Raw genomic sequence first — 17,166 nt, 5'->3', positions numbered from 1 at the left:
TTGTCTGTGTGAATCATGCCTGTAAATAATAATTATGATGGTTCAAAGATACGGTTAAAAAAAACAAAAAACATTTGAAATGGAAAGGGGAAATAACCTGTAAATAACATTATCTATAACATCTATAAAATTGGACACACACACACATAGTTCAAGCCACTAATACAAACAAAATGTCAGGAGAAATCTGAATACTTCACAATTAAAAAAAACAAATGGGTCAAGACACAGGGTCAAAATTTAAAACTTTTATTTGTGAACCAATGAAATGGACCGCAATCCATCTGTGCCTTCTATCTTAAAGAATACTATCATGAACATAAGGGGAGAAAAAAAAACAACAGAAAAGAAAAAAAAACAAACAGCGAAACATGACAGCTGGTGCCAGAGCAGACATCATCACAGACGCTGGCTTCATTGGAGGGGACAGGCAGGCTAATAACATTCTGCTGTGAAGAAAGACTGAGTCTAACTGAAGCCTTATAGTTTGATTGTGGAAGGTTTGGGGGTGTGGTGTGAGTTTTCCCCTCCAATTAAGCTGTCCAGTATAGCGATGCATGCTGCTGGTTTACGGTCTTTGTACACAATACAAAAATATGAGCTGGAAACACAGGATCATTTTTTTCACCTGCTATGGCAAACACAACACTAACAATGGACACTGTGAAGTTAAACACAAAAGGCAGTCTTCAGTGTCTTGTTTCATACAAGTGCTTTGACTTTAAAACTCTGACTATCAAAAAAAAAAAAAAAAAAAGTCAACCTACACCAGCTGTCAAGTATAGCAGTAACAAATAATACCATAAACATTTTTCATCATATTGTTAATAAAAAAAAAAAAAAAAAAAAAGGAAAACTTAATGTTCACTCATTTCAAAAATGCACCCTGGAACATATTTTCCACCCCACAAAAAGGTAGAGTCAATTTGTTGTCTGAGCACAAACAATGTTTGATGAGAATTTAGAATATGATTTTAGGGGAAGAAATTGGCTGATTCTCCATTTTATTTTGGAGAGATTTGCACAAATCACAATAGTGAGGTCCCTTCACATTAAGAACAACTAATATCTCATCTCTTTACGAATTCACGTCTCTCAATCTCAAGAATTCAATGCAGGTCTGCAAACTGTCTCCTTTCATTGAAATTGTAAAAGAGGAGAGAAAAGTTCAGTGCAGACTTTGAAGGCCATTTGAATTATTTTACAGGAGAGCCTTCTTTTAAGATGTCTAGAGTCCAGCTGGTTCCATAGACCCAGCCTTTTACCACCGACAACTTATGGCTCTTAAGAAACCAAACACATCACAGGACCCAGTCAGATCTGTATATTATAGTACATCTCCATTCTCATATCTGCAACATTATTTAATTCACCTTCCTCATTGTTTGGGATTATTTTCAGACAAAATGAGAATGAATAGAAACATCTGAGCAAGGCCAGGAGGAGGGAGAGACCACCAAGTAAAACCAGCTTCAAATGTAAGAAAAAAACTCTTTCCAAACTAGATCTCACTTGACCAACATACAGCTACAAAGCAACTAAGCTCTGACCAAACGTAGCCTGCCCAGGAGCATTGCCAACAGATGTAACAGCAACCAAGTAAAATCTTATTTTTTGGAAAACGAGAGGTGGGGGTGGGGGGGGTTACACCCTGAGTGTTTGACTGTCAGTCACCACTGCTAACATTACTGAGGTAGAGATTTGTCCCGGGTGGAGGACTGATGTTTTCATAAGCTCCCCAGCCAGAAAGGTGCCAGGCCTCAGCTTCCACACCTCCACACACACTCATGTACACCCTCTCTCTCTCTCTCACAAACACAAACACAAACACACACACACACACACACACACACACACACACACACACACACACACACACACACACACACACACACACACACACACACACACACATTTGGACAAACAGACAAACAGCTTGGACACATTACTAATCTGTCTGTTCTGTCTGTCCATTTAATACCCTGCGCTCCTTTGTGAGCTGGTAGGCAGAGAAAACCATCTATGGTGACTGGGAATGAAACACTGGGATGCAACTGGAAAACGAAAACACACACACACACACACACACACACACACACACACACGCTTATCTTAGCTTATCTTCATAACACTTTCAAGCTCAAGGGGCGATAGCTCAGTGGCACAAGCTTATTACATGCTGTCCTATCACCTCTGCATGTAAAACACTTTCCCTTTGTTACCTGTGCTACATTCGTTCAAGTTGGGTGGCTCTTTTCCCTACGAGGGTCAATTCACTTCACACGATGGATTTTCATCAAAATCAGAAAATGTTGCTATTCTTGATATTTAGCCTCAAATGAAACTATTAAAATACTGCAGTGTCATTTTATATAAACCTATTAATGTGAAATTAAAACAATAGTTTGAATAGACTGAATAGAGTGAAATGATCTCAGCTCAGCTCTCTAACATATTTAGCATGTGAAATGTTGTGACCTGATGTAACATAGCAGCGCTTTGACACTGAATGAAAATATTGACCTCATTTATTCCCAAACTCCTCATTGTGTTCGACAGACAACTAAAAAGAAGGGCATCATCAATAAAACGAGTCAAACAAAAGCAGAGGAAAAGAACTTAAAAACAAGGAGAGGACAGGTTACTTTAACTGAAGACATGGAATCATACTAAAGCTTTGCATATAAGTCGTTAAGCAAACAAAAAAACACAACAAAAGTAGCTTTCTATGGCCATGTTTGCTCAAAATAAAAAAATCCAATTGCTTCCATTTTGGTTTTACAGTTTCTCTTTTCCCCTGTGGATTAAAGATGACCTCTGCAGTTTGACAATATTTGCTTGTTCAAAGTGGCGTGTAAGCAGCTCTGTATCGTAGCAATTTTCAAACTGGAGTGGAGATGTGGGGCAGGACTTTGGCAACGTTTGACAAGATTATTTCTCAAGATTGCTTGGGGTTTGTTGAGGGGCACTCACTGGGATAACAAGGACGGCAGCATCTGTTGTCCATGAAAATCGAGCGGCCGCTGAGGGGAAAGTTCGGAAACACGTACTCCTGAGGCAAAGCGGGCCGAGGAGGGAGAGGCGCTGTTCTCACATGGACTCAAATTCATCGATGCGCTGCTTCGTGTTGCCTTGTCGGATCTGGCGCAGCGTTTTGTATTTGTCTCGGCCTGCTTTAACATTCTCGGCGTGAAGCACGTCGTTCTGTGTCTTCTTGGTTTCATCTCTGGCCTCGGCCAACTCTGAACTTAATGTCTGAGTGAACAAATAGAAGAAAGGATAAGAGGTTGATGAGGAGAGAAAAAGAGAAGACAGAGAAAAAGAAGCAAAGAAAAAAATAGAAAAAGAAAGAAAAAACAACAGTGGGACGAAAAGAACGCGAAAAAGAACACAGGAGCGGATGAGAAAAACGGGGAAAATACGTCTTAATCATTTTAAAAATAAACATCTGATTGACGCAAAGCCACTAATCTACAGCCTCTGGCTACCTGTGTGTCAATGTGTCAGGTTTGGCCACGGGCCAGTGTTTTTCAGCATTATTTTTCAGTGCTGGCTTACAGGTGCAGCGGACACACAGGCCAGTGTGGGAATTTTCTTTTAAATTCTTGATTTATAAAACTGTTTGGTTCATGTCTGAATTCTTCTTGCCATAGCTTCAGTGTGAGTCCTGGCCTATACAGCAGCCCGGCTTAGCTCTACAGCCTTTGTAACATGCTTAAAGTTGTGAAAGATATGAAGCGATTCAATATCATCAGTTTGATCGATTAATTACCGGTAGGTCTGCTTTAAAGCCAGGCTACAGTCTAAGCCAGCACATTTACTCCTGTTAAAAGCAGGAGTTTAAAGAAGAATGGACAGAGATGTATGCCTTATCTTACCCTTATGTGCCAATTCCTGGCTGGTGTTTCTTCTTTGCAACAAAACTGCTGTTAGAAAATAATATAATCTCATTGTTATTGTGTTTGCGAGACTTTTGAGAGTCTTTTGCTTAAAACTAATAAACTGAATTTTTGTGTGGATCAGAAAGATGTTGTTTAATGTAATAGAAGTGACTTTATTCGAAAGTTTTTACTCATCCGGGAAGTTTTAGACGTCATTTCAACGCAACGTCGCTCTCCACCTGGAGGCGTCATTTATTAGATGTATATTCATGTCATTTTCATGAACTTGATATTAAGTGAGAAAGTGAATCTGACATTGGGAAAGGTAGCTCCCACGCCATGTCAAAAGTTTTGATGTAGCCCTTAAACTGAATATTTCAGACTTCACCGGGAGTCTAATTTGGCCCTCAGGACACCATTTTCCATCCCTGTCCGAAAAGTTTTCTCCCCTCGTTCTCACCTGCAGCTGTTGCTTGACCCTCTCGTTCTTCTGGGCTTCAGTGACGCGCTCCTCTTCGCTGCGGAGGTCCAGCTGGCTGACGCCCTCGTTGGACAGCTCGGCACTGGCTTCTGCGTGGTTCTCGTCCTGCTCGTCATGCTCGCTCTCAGCGTGGCCGCCAGGAGGCGCTGGCACCACTGTCATTGCAGTCTTCAGTTCCTCCTTGGTCTTCTCCAAGTCCTCCTGGGCCGACAGAGCCTGCAGGAGGGGGACACAGAGAGGGAGAGTGTAAGACGACGACAGTGCAGAGGGTCTGAATAATTTCAAGTCACTATCAGAGTGGATGAAGGCACCAATGCAGTTCTAAGTGTTTGCATGTTACTCTAATTTTTGAGCTCAGATTACACAATAAAAACAATGTTTGCCTATATTGGGTTGGAGAGACAGGAGTGCTGTACCTTGTGCTGCCATTCTGTGGCCTCATCTTCTTTCTTCCTTTTGGCGTCTTCCAGGAGAGCGATCTTGGCTGTGAATTCAGCCAGTTCAGCAGCCTGGGATGAAACAAAGATCCTACTGTTACACATACAATATACTTTACAATCCCCTTGAATAATCCTGCAGAGTACAGAGGCTTGTGTGCACATAAACAATTTAATATGCACAGCTTGGAATGTCTCACACCATCAAACACACACATACCAGTTGCTCCTGGTTCTTTTGCTGGTCTTCAGCCTGTTTGGCCAGCTCTGACTTTGCCTCCTCGGCCATTTGCCTCTCTCTCTCCAGCCTCTCCGCCTCCTCTCTCGCTCTCTTTCTCTCCTGCTCCAGCTCCATTGCCCGGCGAGTCTGTTCCTCAAGCTCTGTGGAAAGGCACAAAAACAAACACAAACACATTACATACAATTTTTTCTTTAACTTAATTTTCTACACATTTCAACTTCAAACCTATGAGATCGGCTGATATTATCAGGTGAAGTCAAATACTGCTGACTCAGGCAGGTGAATCTGAGCATACATAAGGTTTGATTTGTTTATTATGTTTGATCAGTTGTACAGGGTCCACTGTACAATTATGCTAAATATAGAATTGGATATGGTTTCTCTTTAATAAAAACATTACTAATAAAGTAGCAGTTTACACAACCAGAGGAATGAAAGAGTTATGGCTATTTGACGGATAGAAAGAAGGAAGAGGGAGCCAGCAAAGGTAAGTGAACAGATGGATGGATAACAAGAAACACAGGTACCTTTCTGAGCTGTCATCGTCTGCTCTTCAATCTGCCTTAGCCTCTCCATGAGCTCTTCTTTCTCACGCTCTATCCTTTCCTTCTCTTTCTCTGCATGCTCTCGCTTCTTTTTCTCATTCTCCAGCTGGGCCCTGAAAAGTTTTGCAAGTACATATTTCAGATTACTTGAGCATTTATGAGTTAGAAACATTTTACCCTGAACATTACAAATACAGAGAAACCCAACATATCAACACTCTTAAATAAAGCTGCAGCACCTTTAACGACATGAAATAACCAGGCACTCGTCCCTCAGAGCAGCTGCGTAAAAGAGGCAAGACTGCCCTCTAGTGTAGAAGCTCTACCATCTGTTTACCTTTACAAGCAGCTACTTTTAGTGAACAAGCTGCCTCATAAACTTAAATCTTGGTCTGTTAAATCTGTTTCATTTACAATTATCAATTTTGTGTATACATTTCTGTATTTGAGTCACTGAAATGGGGAGTGATTGTCCTGAACTATAATAAGCTAAGTTATCAGATATTAGCTTTACACACGTATTAGTTCAAACATTCTGAAAAGGAAATATATTGCTTAGAAACACTTATACAATTTCTTTTGCAGAAGCCTTTTAATTATATATATTTAAAATGTAAAGGTGGTTGTGAGTGTTCCTCTGCGGTACCTCTCCATCTGCTTGTGGTGCTTCTCCTCCCGGGCCTGAGCCTTCATCTGCTGCACCTCAATGGTGTCGGGCTTTCTCCTCCTCATGTACAACTCGTGGTTGCCCATACACAATGCCAAGATACGCTTGTTGATGCGCAGACGTGGGGCATAAAACACAAAGTCCTACAAAGGGAAAGGTAGAAAATATATCCTTAAATGTGAAGAAGGAAATGTTCTCTATAAATAAAGCAGAAAGTCTATAGTTCTTATGAATCTGACACTCACAGGTGCTTTCTTGTCAATTGGTTTAATGACAAACTTCTTGTCATTGAAAGAGATGTTTCTAATCTCACTCCAAGGGAAGCCAATCTTTGGTGTCAACCTGGGAAACATATTAAATTGTGGTTAATGGTGTGCACTTTTAACATTTGAACTTACATCCCACTCACATGACGAGACACAAAACAGGATTTTACAAATTCAACTCAAAATATCACCTCCTGCAAAGATTTGACACAAAAGTTGGTGTTCTCTGATCAAATAGAAAGAAAGACAAAGAAAGGAGTAAAAAAAAAAAGCTATTCCTTGTGTCTCTCCCTTGTCACCTGGACAAGGGAGACACAAGGAAGGACAGCAGTTGTGATGACCCAAGATAACAGACAGGAAGGGCAAAGCAGAGAGACAGTGAGAGGAAATGCTACAGGAGTTGTGATTAAATCTATCCTTTCTTCCACAAACGGAAAAAATCTCTGACCAGGAAAGACTCTCCTACAATGGACAGACAGTCTTCCTTTCTCCACCTCTCCCTCATTACTAAAAATATCTAACCCTGTTGGAGATTATGTATTGCGAGTCCTTTACTAAGCCAGAACATATTACAGCTTGTTTATGTGAGATGTTAATATCAAATAACAAGAAAATGCAATATAGTTCGGAAGATTTGTTTTGTTATTTTGAAAAAGTGTCCTCATTACATTGTTTACCCACAAGAGAGAGACGAGACAAGTTTTGTTAGTACTCAGTGTTCCCACTTAAAAAGCAACTTGTGGATCATGCTGTGTTGACAATAATTGCAAGATCAGCTCTGAGAAGATCCTGCACAGAATTATCTGTCTATTGGGTATTTGAATCAATTGCCAACTGGTCTGGATGGCTAATATATATGTATGAAATTAAAATATAAAGGTGTGTTCATGATCTTCTACTCATTTTATGCTGAAATTAAAGCAACACACCCACCCTCACTCTGTGACATAACCATGTAAAAGTTGCCTCTTGCTGTGGGCTAAGAACTGATCATAGAGATTACAAGTTTATACAAGATCCGCAAGTCTTTTTTCATGTTATATGGACACTAACATCACACATGGCTTTGGTTTTGATCTTGTATAACAGCAGCTGTAACAGACATCATTATGACGACATGCGTTGACACACATGTACCAGCGGTTGTGATTGCGACATTATGTATCACTGGCCTCAAATCTACTCTCGTCCTCCAGTGTGTATATATATATATATATATGTATATATATATGTATGTATGTGTATATATATATATGTATATATGTATGTGTATATATATATATATATATATACACATACATACACACACACACACACACATATATATATACATACATATATATATACATATATATATATATATATATATACACACACATATATACACACACATATATGTTTTGACACATCACCGATTTTGTAAGTGAACCCGGCAAATCTATTTGTGTGTCTGTGCCTTACTTGTCTTCGTGTTCATAGATGTTGAGGCCTAGGGCATCCACGCCCAGCCACAGCTGTGTGCCCTTCTTGTTTTTGATCTCAAAGTAGTTGACGCCGTACATCTCCAGGTCCTGGGCGATTTTTAGATACTCCATCATCGAGTCCTCTCTAAAGAAGAGGAAACACAAGAGTTGGAAGGTTTTGCACATTTTTAAAGAAACATTATCATATCTGTAAAAGAGAAATTAATCTGTGTGAATTTGATTTTTAAAAGAAATGGCCACAGTATCATACAATCAAATCACACATTCCAACTTAAGGTAGGTCCAAAGAAACTTTGGGAATATTTCAGCCCTCAACAGACAGTAACTGCACAGACGATGACGTACTTCCACATCCTAACATGATATTACAAGTCCATAACAAGTACAATCACAGATAAAATTTCTGTCTCTCTCAAGAGGTTTCAAGTGGAGAATGTGATGAGGAAAGTTTGACACACCTGAGCATTCCTCTGTGTTCTTCGTGCCAAGTCTGTATCCTGTCCTCCCACTGCTCCTTGGTCAGCTTGTGTTGCTCCAGGACTCTGTACATAAACACACACACACACACACACACACACAACACACACACACACACACACACACACACACACACAATGAAATGACTTTCACCTGAAGGAATGTCGATCGGCACAGAATTGTTTCCTCTGGAGGAAATCATAGACGATTCTAACAGGGAAGGAGACATATTCCAGGTTTGGAGAGATCTGCTGTGTGAAAGCTGAGGAGGCACCTCCCACAGCAGGCAGCAGTCCGGTCACACCAGAGCCATACAGTGTAGGTTGTGACATATTTTGTGTGTGTACCTCTGAGGCAGCAGTCTATCATGGGTAAGGTAGCCGGGCTTGTGGACATCTTTGTTGTAGTCTCCGTACTTGGCCTGGACAGCGTATGATGCCAGTAACACAGCTGTCTCTGGAGGACAGTAGTTCTCATCGTTCAGGATCGCCTCCTTCACCTGGAGGAATGGGAAGGAGTAAAGGAGTTATTACATTTATTCAACACTCTCCTTTCTTTTCAAATATTTATCAGTTCAGTTAATAGTTTAACAAAGTGTGGCCAGCTTACACCAATTACACAGGGAGAAATAAATATTTGTTGGATGGAAACACACATTAATTAGCATTTTTCCCCTCAAGATTTTTTGGAAACTTTGTTACAATTTGCTCTACATTTGGATGAAAACTTGGTTTAGTGAGTGGCTTGATACCTGGAGGAAGAAGAGTCTCTGGGTGATCTCCTGGATTAGCTCCTCTGAGACATCTTCAGGGAAGAATTTGGCTCTGAACTTAAACTGCAGAGGGTTCTCTTTCTTCACGTCCTGCTGGGTCACCTGAAAAATAAAGACAACAGCATCTTCATCCACCCATCCATCCATCCATCCATCAGCAGATCATAATCTTTGTGTCATAGTTACATCTCAGTGAGTGGCACACCGGGATATTTTGAAATTAAATATATATTTAATCCATAATAAAATAGACCAATAACTATTAGCTCATCACAGATTTTTAAATAACTGCATGCATGTCCGGCACTGGTCCACACTGGCTGTGGTGCTTCAACACACGCACATCTGAGCCCATAAACACACTGGTTTCATACGTCAGTGCAAGGGGAATTTTTCATCACATTTTTCTGCAGTCTCTGTCTGTCTTTCTCTCGTTCTTACTCCCTCTCTCTCACATGCACACACACACACGCACGCACGCACACGCACGCACACGCACGCACGCACACACACGCACACACACACAGTTTGAGGGGAATTTTCTATCATGCATACTCGGAAACACACAGACACACTGTAATAGTGGGGTTAATGCTGGAGGGTTTGTTGGCCCGAGTGAGAGAGGAAGCCTGTTATAGGAGCACATCTGAGGCACCAAACCACAGCAGAATTTCTAGGCCAATCCTAGACAAACAACAGACACTGGCACTGGATCCCAACAAACAAAATGGAAGAATGAAAGAACAGCTACGTGTGTTTTGATGGTTATGACAAAAGGAGGGGATTAAAGTGAAGTGAGACTCACCTTCTTGTTGAGTTTGAGCCAGGTGATATAGCCTTTACTGTCCACATACTGTAGGCCAAAGAACCAGACCTCCCTAAGACCCACTGTCTTCACCACCTGAGAACAAAACAAAATTAAATCTGAATTCCTACATCATCACCAAGCATCAGTTTATAACTCAACTTCATGGCAGTTTTGCCTTTATTTAACAGCTGACAGTGTAGACAGACAGGAAATAGAAGAAAAGAGGGACGGTGGTGACATTCCACAAAGGTCATTGGGAGTGAATAATGATACAACATCATGGTTATGCAGAAAACATCTTAAACTACTGCCTACATGCATCATTTTAGCATGTGATCATCACAATAAATGAGTTGCTAACCAACAACGCTGGCAGCCTCTACCAATTGAAAAGTGTGCCTCCAGTATTTCACAAGACACCCAGCTGATTACTTTTCAACCCAAAACAGAAAATTCATTGACATCCACTGCTTATTACTGATTGATTATCAGTAACAGAAAACATTTCCTTTTTACAGCTTGACATTGAGTGGGTCATGCCTAGTGCTTCAACCCTAGTGTTTTCAGGTAAGTAGTAATTCTCTACTCTAAAATGAAGTTTCTAAAAAAAGAGGAAAATGCTAAATCTCTGCTTCCTTTTAGACAGCGAAAAAAAGGTCTGTTACAATCCATTACTGAATATAAAAATGATTTGTGGTTGTGTCACTCATGCTCACCTGGTCAAAGAGCTGTTTTCCTGTGGTATTCGGTTGGATGGCAAACTCCAGCTCTGCATCCATGGTGGTAACACGGACATTGATCTGGAAAACAAACACAACAAGAAGTTTACATTTACACAGGCAAAGATTTTGACTTGCCATGGGCAACCATTTTCAGGATTATTGTGAAGCAGCTTGAAGCTTTTTTGTAGCTTAATTAATGATAAACATATTATACTGTAGGATGTGGCCATAGCATGCATGTACCAACACAACCGACAAGACATAAGTTCAGTTAAGAACGTGTATAGTAAAGATCCCTTTTCTCTTTCAATATTACTCTGCCAGTGAGAGCAAGCCCCACCTTTCAAGGCAGCCTACTACTCAAGGACCTTTGTTGGGGTGGAGCAGAGGATAACACTCAGTCATTGGCTGTGCCCTGTTGAAGAGCACTGGCAGTAGGCCTAGCAGCAGCTGATGGCACAGAACAGAGCGGGCCTGACCTCCCAAGCATCTCACATCCTTCCTCCCACACCTACATACACACTGAGCTACACGTTACCTCAGTGGCGGTTAACAACTCGAGAAGAGTGTACATGGTACAGAGAAAGACGAGACGCAGTATGAGCGGCAGAGTGCAAAAGCACAAAGTTTAGCAAGAGGAATGAAAAAAGAAAAAAAAATGCACGGGGGAGATAGAGCGCAACAGGAAGTAAGAGAGATGATCTAGGGTGTGCTCTTTTTAAGATTAAGTTACAGCGATGTTACTGTCGATGAGCCAGTTATACAAAAAAGAAGGAAAAGGAAAAGGGAAACAGAAAGAAGAAACCGAGGCAATGAAACCTTCCTTTTCCAATTATACACAAAACCTCAGGAACGCTTACTTTGCATTTCCCTTTCTCCCCTCTTTATTTCTTCAACGTCTACTGCTTTCATCCCTCTCTCTGTCTTTCAATGCAATGAATAATCCATGAAACTTGTGTCTATGCAGCATATAGCTGGACCCCCCCCTGCCACATAGAGCTCTGACCACAATGTATCTGCCTCTGTCTCCCTCTTATTAATTACCCATGAAAAGTTGCAGCACTTTCTCTACACTATAGGCATTTTGCATGAACACTCCAGCATCGCCTACACTATTACTGCAATGTGCAACCGACTATTTATACAACATTATTTTAAAAAGGGACTAAATTTTAACCCACATTTTCACAACCTAACCTGCTTAAGGCAGAGCTTTATTTTGGTTGGAAAATGTGGACAGCTTCCCAGAAAAAGATTACATCTTAAGTGACTAAGTGATTGTATTTTGCCTCTAGTTGCTGCATTAAAATAAATATTGTGTGCTCTTTCAGACCAAATCTCTTTGGCATGCTTGTTGCCAATATGTCTCTCAATGCAGATTCCATACAGAGAGGCCCTTTATTTTAAGTCACCATCAAGACCAAGGCTTGATCCATGTCTGGGAAATATATGCCAGTTATCTGCAGGGGTGGAAAAACAAAAGACTGAGGTGAAATCAGGGTAACAAGCAAATAACAGGAAAGATGTGTATACGCTTTCAAAGAGGTGTTGAAATGTAGACTGATTTATTTAACAAAGAAAAAAATGTTCTTCACTAAGTTTTATCTTTTAAATGTGTTGACTGCACGATATAACAATACAGGAAATATGTCATTATGTTATAGTTCTTGGTAATGTTACTCTCACCTGAAAACTGCTACTTTCTGCTGAGTGTGTGTACAAAGCTTCATAAATAACTCAAGGCCTACTTTGAGGTCGGAGCATTTTTAGTCCTGGATCAGTTTTTAGCATGATTCCTTGAATTGAATATGGGATGCTTTATGGATGCAAGTCTTCATGTAGCTCTCTGGGCACTCAACAGCAATGACTGACATCCAATTACATTAGGGGCTTATTATTACAACACAGCCCTGTCAACATCATTTCAACGAGGATGCTGTGGATGTTGTTACATAGTAGAACATGAGCTATTGCTAACTTGCTAACTCACACAGACAAGTGTGAAAAAATATTCAACAAGGATCAACAATTATATTTTCCAGGTTTTATCAGAAGCTGCAATCAGACAAAAAGTAATTCCTTCCCATTTCATACCACTGCAGCAGGCCTACACAAATAAATATAATTTTCAACCAAGAGGAACCAAAACCCAAAAACAGGGGTAATGAGAATTGACACCTCCACCCTTCATTTTTTACACCACGTATGTCCTGCATACCCAATATATTATGACTGTGAAAAGAATTCTGAATTCTACACATGTTCCGAGAACAAGAGGTGAGAATATTTACAATGAGTTTAAAACTGATGGGGCCCCAAGCAGTGCAGAGTATATGTGTTGCTTGGCTAGGAGGGTCATGGGCTCATGTAATAACACTGGTGGTGAAACTGGCACAATTACAATACAAGTATCTTAAATACAAGCCCTCAAGTTGGGCTGCCTTTGTCCTCTCAACATTTTAGTAGGTAGATCTTGCCTTTCCTCAAGGCCGAGGTCAGGGACGTTGGGCTTAAAAAGGTTGGAGAGCACTGCCATAGAGTTTTGAACTCAGTGACCCTTAATTTAGCAAAACAGACTTGCACTTAATCCAAGTACTGAGATGTTTTTGTGAGAAGATTCTGCAACAAATTTAGTAACACTAAATGAAGCCAGCTTTAATGGCAACATCTCCAACTACACTTAAAAGTGCACAAAGGCACTTCAGCAAAATAACCTGTTCATGGTTCACTGACAGATGAATTAAGACTTTGTGTTGGTTTCAAGAGTAGCGGCCTCACTGACTTTCTGAGACAGGAGTGGTTATGGAGAATGTAGTGCTGAGCTGGGGTTTCCAAGTGACCGGCCTTGAATGTCTCTTCCTCTGTGTTTGTGTGGGGCCCGTCTGCCATCAGCAATCAGCTGTGAAAGAGCCAGCCTTTGTGCTGCATGTGTGTATGCGTCTCTGCCAAAACATAGCCAACCCACAGAGAGGAGAGAGGTGGAATCCTGTATGGACCAGACGGTCAGTTAATCCTCTCTCTCCTGCAAAGAGAGGGGGAGGAGAAGAGGGACAACAACATGCCGAGGCACTGACACGGCTAATCACATACACCGACGACTGAGAAGTCTCAAAGGAGCGACTTTTGCAAGCCTGTCCTTATACGACACTGTCCGTCTGGTGACACTAGACACACCGACTGGGAAACATAACAGTTCTTAAGAGGACCAATCAGATTTTAAAATCAAAAGCTTAGGGTTAGACCAGCAGTACAGTTCAAACAAAGGCATATTTCACAACTTATCAGATTCTTTTGCAGGTCAAAGCATGTCTATGACCCACAAATTCAGGTGTGTTTGTTGCTGCCATATTAGGGAGAATCATGATGTGAACTGACATGCCTTAAAAGTTGTTGAAAGAGGTAAACCCTAAAACTAGTGTAACACTGGATGTCCACTTGACGCGGCTGTGTCATGTTCCAGTTGTGGCACAGGTCCAATACATCTCAATGTCCACTTGAAGTGTTATAGAAGCAGACAATAAAAAGAAGCCTGTTCTTCGGCAGTCACATTTGCGGTATAGTTTTCAGTTTTTTTGCCGACATGTTTTGTGTTTGCAAGCAAATTGAATACCTGTTTGCAGCTCATTTAGATGTGGTAACAGATGCTTTATAGCTTGGTCTCACTCTGTTTAATTACTATGCTACGCCACACCATCTTGTATAAGTATTTCTTGCAGAGTGTATATTAGCAGCAGGAAAAATATCCGTCTCAACAACTCCCTCTCTCAATCACACATCCAGTTGACGCTGGCACTGGCTAGTCTCGCGGTAGGTCATCACCATATATCTGCATCTGGTGGACATTGTTTACAGCTCGTTATCTATCTCCAGTCACATGACACTGAGGCCCAGTGGCAGGCAACGAAGACGTGAAGAAGTGAAGACAAAACAGAGCAAAATCTTTTGTGGGGTTATTGTTTTTTTCTTTGTTTTTTCCTAACATACAGAGAGACATCCAGCCTCAAACATGAAAGTGGGGACTAGTTTAAAGCCCCTTTTTATATAGAGGTCCTGCTATATTGCCATTGAGAAAACCCCTCGTTATGACGCCTCTGCTTGTTTACACGGAATCAGAGGCGTGCCGTGTAACACAACAGCGTCGGTGTCCTGTCCCCGCAATGCTCGCTCTGCCCTTTACACAGGCGCTGATCCGGCTCTGTGACTATCTCCTCTGCCAGCATAAAGGCAGAACATAAAGGCAGAGTAACAATGTCCCCCCATTCCATGTTCGTACCTCTTATACAGGACAGCGGGGAAGAATAAAGTCACAACATTCCCACCATGACTGTGTAAAAGGGACATAAGATTCTGCTTTATCATTGTCTTGTGAGTGGTAGAGCACAGCAAGTGAGGCCAACAAAGTGAAATCCCAATGTGTACCTCACTGAGTATTCAAGTTGTGTGGAATCCAGTGGCTGTTTCATTTACATTTTTTAGTTTTTTGGTCAAAGTGCCATTTTGAGATGTTTTTAAATCCCCCTCTCCATTTCAGTTGTGAAGATGAGTTCTCACTCAGACAGGCCCCTTGTTAAATGTGCAGCTGTTTAGTTACTGTAAGCTGTTTAGAGGAGCTTTGCTGAGAGAGGCCTTAAGAGAGACACACACACATACTTCAATCAGTAGAGCTGCTAATCTGGCCTGCTGGGCTCTGAGCAGCTGTCTGTCCCTCTGATTAACCCCCCCTGCAGGGTGAGGCAGGCCTCAGAGTGAGGGAGGAATGGAAGGGGGAGTGAGAGCGGAGGAAGAATCACCACTACCTACAAACAGAAACATTCATCCTTTGGGGAAAGGGAAGGTGAATGAAGTGTGTGGGAAGCATCCCATTTCACAAGAGGACAAAAAAACCTACTTATCCGTGCTCAGTTGACTATTGTACAGACAGGATTTGAAACACTCCAAGTGATTTTACAAGATACGCCCGAGGTATAATAAAGGGGAAAAGGAAGGCCATACTTACCCTACTTGATTGTGGACCTAGCTTTTGTATGGTAAATGAGGTGAAAGGTCAAACACAACTGGCAAACAAGAGTTTTAATGTTGCCCAGCACCAACATTGCAAGTCCTCCCTTACCTTAACCCTTACTGTTTTCCTACCTCTTAAAACTCTTGCCGAGTATCTCCTGGGAACTACAACAATTTCCTACTTGCCGCTCGTCTATTTCTCAATTTCAAAGTATTTCTAAACTTTATGCTCATCTTTCTGACTCCTCCTTTCCCTGACAGCTCCTAGGTCGTCTGGTGATAAACCTCACTCTTCACCATGCCTCCACAGAGACAGGATGTTGACACAGACTGGGCCCCGTTATACACAGCAGGGCCCCTCTCCAGCAAACAGGAAAAGAGCCACAAGCTAGGAAGCCAGCTAGGGCCTTCTTCCTGTGGGGTGCTGTCACCTCATAATTCCCCTGCCTCCTAACACAAAGAGGGCACCAAACAGAAGGGGTGGGGTCAAGTGGGTGTGGGATATGATATCAAGAGATAGAGAAACAGCATATAAATTCATATAACTGCATAAATATGTTCATTTAATCCCTAAAATTGACTGTTGATGTTGATGCCCTCAGATAGGGATGCTTCTATCTAATGCATGATCAATGAATCATCATTTTAAAAAATCCAATGATATATTAACAAGTTAAGCACTTATGGCTTCCAAGGAGCCATGTGACTGGTCAAGGAGAAGCACAGTAGCTGCAGCCTTGGAACAACTTCTTGATAAACAGCGTGTTACTGACATTTCCAGACAAAACTGAAGACTTCCCCCTGCCTCTGAATTTAAGTCGCATAGACTGGTGAAACGGGAGTGTACAAAGAGTCCTCAATCCAGCAATGTCAAAGTTAGCAACGTGCAACAGTAAGAAAGCACCTTCCAGGTCTCACTATCAAAGGCTCCACACAAAACTCACTTCTGACCTTATACATGTGCTCACATCCTAAAAACTACTAACACTAAGGTCTATTGTCCAGACTCTGGATAGTTTTCTTTACAAGTTACTGTAAAGCTCAGCTGCTTAATGGTCTGTTTTATGAATGGACGAATGTGTTGCTGCACTGAATCTTGAGTGTCTACCTAATTATTTAATCTTCAGTTATACAATCAATTTATGAAGAAACTGTATTCAAATTTTGCTCGGTTCCTGTTTCAAGTGCTGGAGAACAAATGTAGCCGGAACAAAAGAAACCACTTTGGAAAAAACAGCATTACGGCTGAAATTATTGGGCGCTTAGCTCACACAGAAAATGAATCTGCCACAGTTTTAATAATTAATTAATCATTTATCAAAGAACAAACAAAAATTCTATAAAGTTGTGATTGTTAGTACAAAAGCACTGCTCCAAAACAAAT

General features: G+C 41.2%; 1 protein-coding gene across 5 annotated transcripts in view; it reads right to left on the bottom strand.

Annotated features, from left to right (window-relative positions):
- Positions 1 to 233: 233 nt before the first annotated feature.
- The window catches only part of LOC130165174 (radixin-like), a 55,535-nt gene continuing 38,602 nt past the window's right edge, over positions 234 to 17,166 (bottom strand). For 4 of the 5 annotated variants that reach the window (XM_056370177.1, XM_056370176.1, XM_056370175.1 and 1 more), the window contains 13 exons: positions 10,776 to 10,859; positions 10,057 to 10,152; positions 9,231 to 9,353; positions 8,827 to 8,978; positions 8,461 to 8,544; positions 7,980 to 8,126; positions 6,498 to 6,594; positions 6,232 to 6,395; positions 5,568 to 5,698; positions 5,020 to 5,180; positions 4,779 to 4,871; positions 4,342 to 4,578; positions 234 to 3,255 (listed from right to left, as the gene is read on the bottom strand). In XM_056370177.1, coding sequence (XP_056226152.1) covers positions 3,091 to 3,255; positions 4,342 to 4,578; positions 4,779 to 4,871; positions 5,020 to 5,180; positions 5,568 to 5,698; positions 6,232 to 6,395; positions 6,498 to 6,594; positions 7,980 to 8,126; positions 8,461 to 8,544; positions 8,827 to 8,978; positions 9,231 to 9,353; positions 10,057 to 10,152; positions 10,776 to 10,859 — 1,734 coding nt within the window. In that variant the 3' untranslated portion in view covers positions 234 to 3,090. Of the gene's footprint in view, positions 3,256 to 4,341; positions 4,579 to 4,778; positions 4,872 to 5,019; positions 5,181 to 5,567; positions 5,699 to 6,231; positions 6,396 to 6,497; positions 6,595 to 7,979; positions 8,127 to 8,460; positions 8,545 to 8,826; positions 8,979 to 9,230; positions 9,354 to 10,056; positions 10,153 to 10,775; positions 10,860 to 17,166 lie in introns of those variants that run through there. The other variant, XM_056370179.1, reaches the window with a different exon arrangement.

Source organism: Seriola aureovittata, chromosome 24, assembly GCF_021018895.1.
Source record: "Seriola aureovittata isolate HTS-2021-v1 ecotype China chromosome 24, ASM2101889v1, whole genome shotgun sequence".
NCBI lineage: Eukaryota > Metazoa > Chordata > Actinopteri > Carangiformes > Carangidae > Seriola > Seriola aureovittata.
Note: the sequence above shows the minus strand (reverse complement) of the source record. Positions and strands in the feature narration are given on the sequence as shown.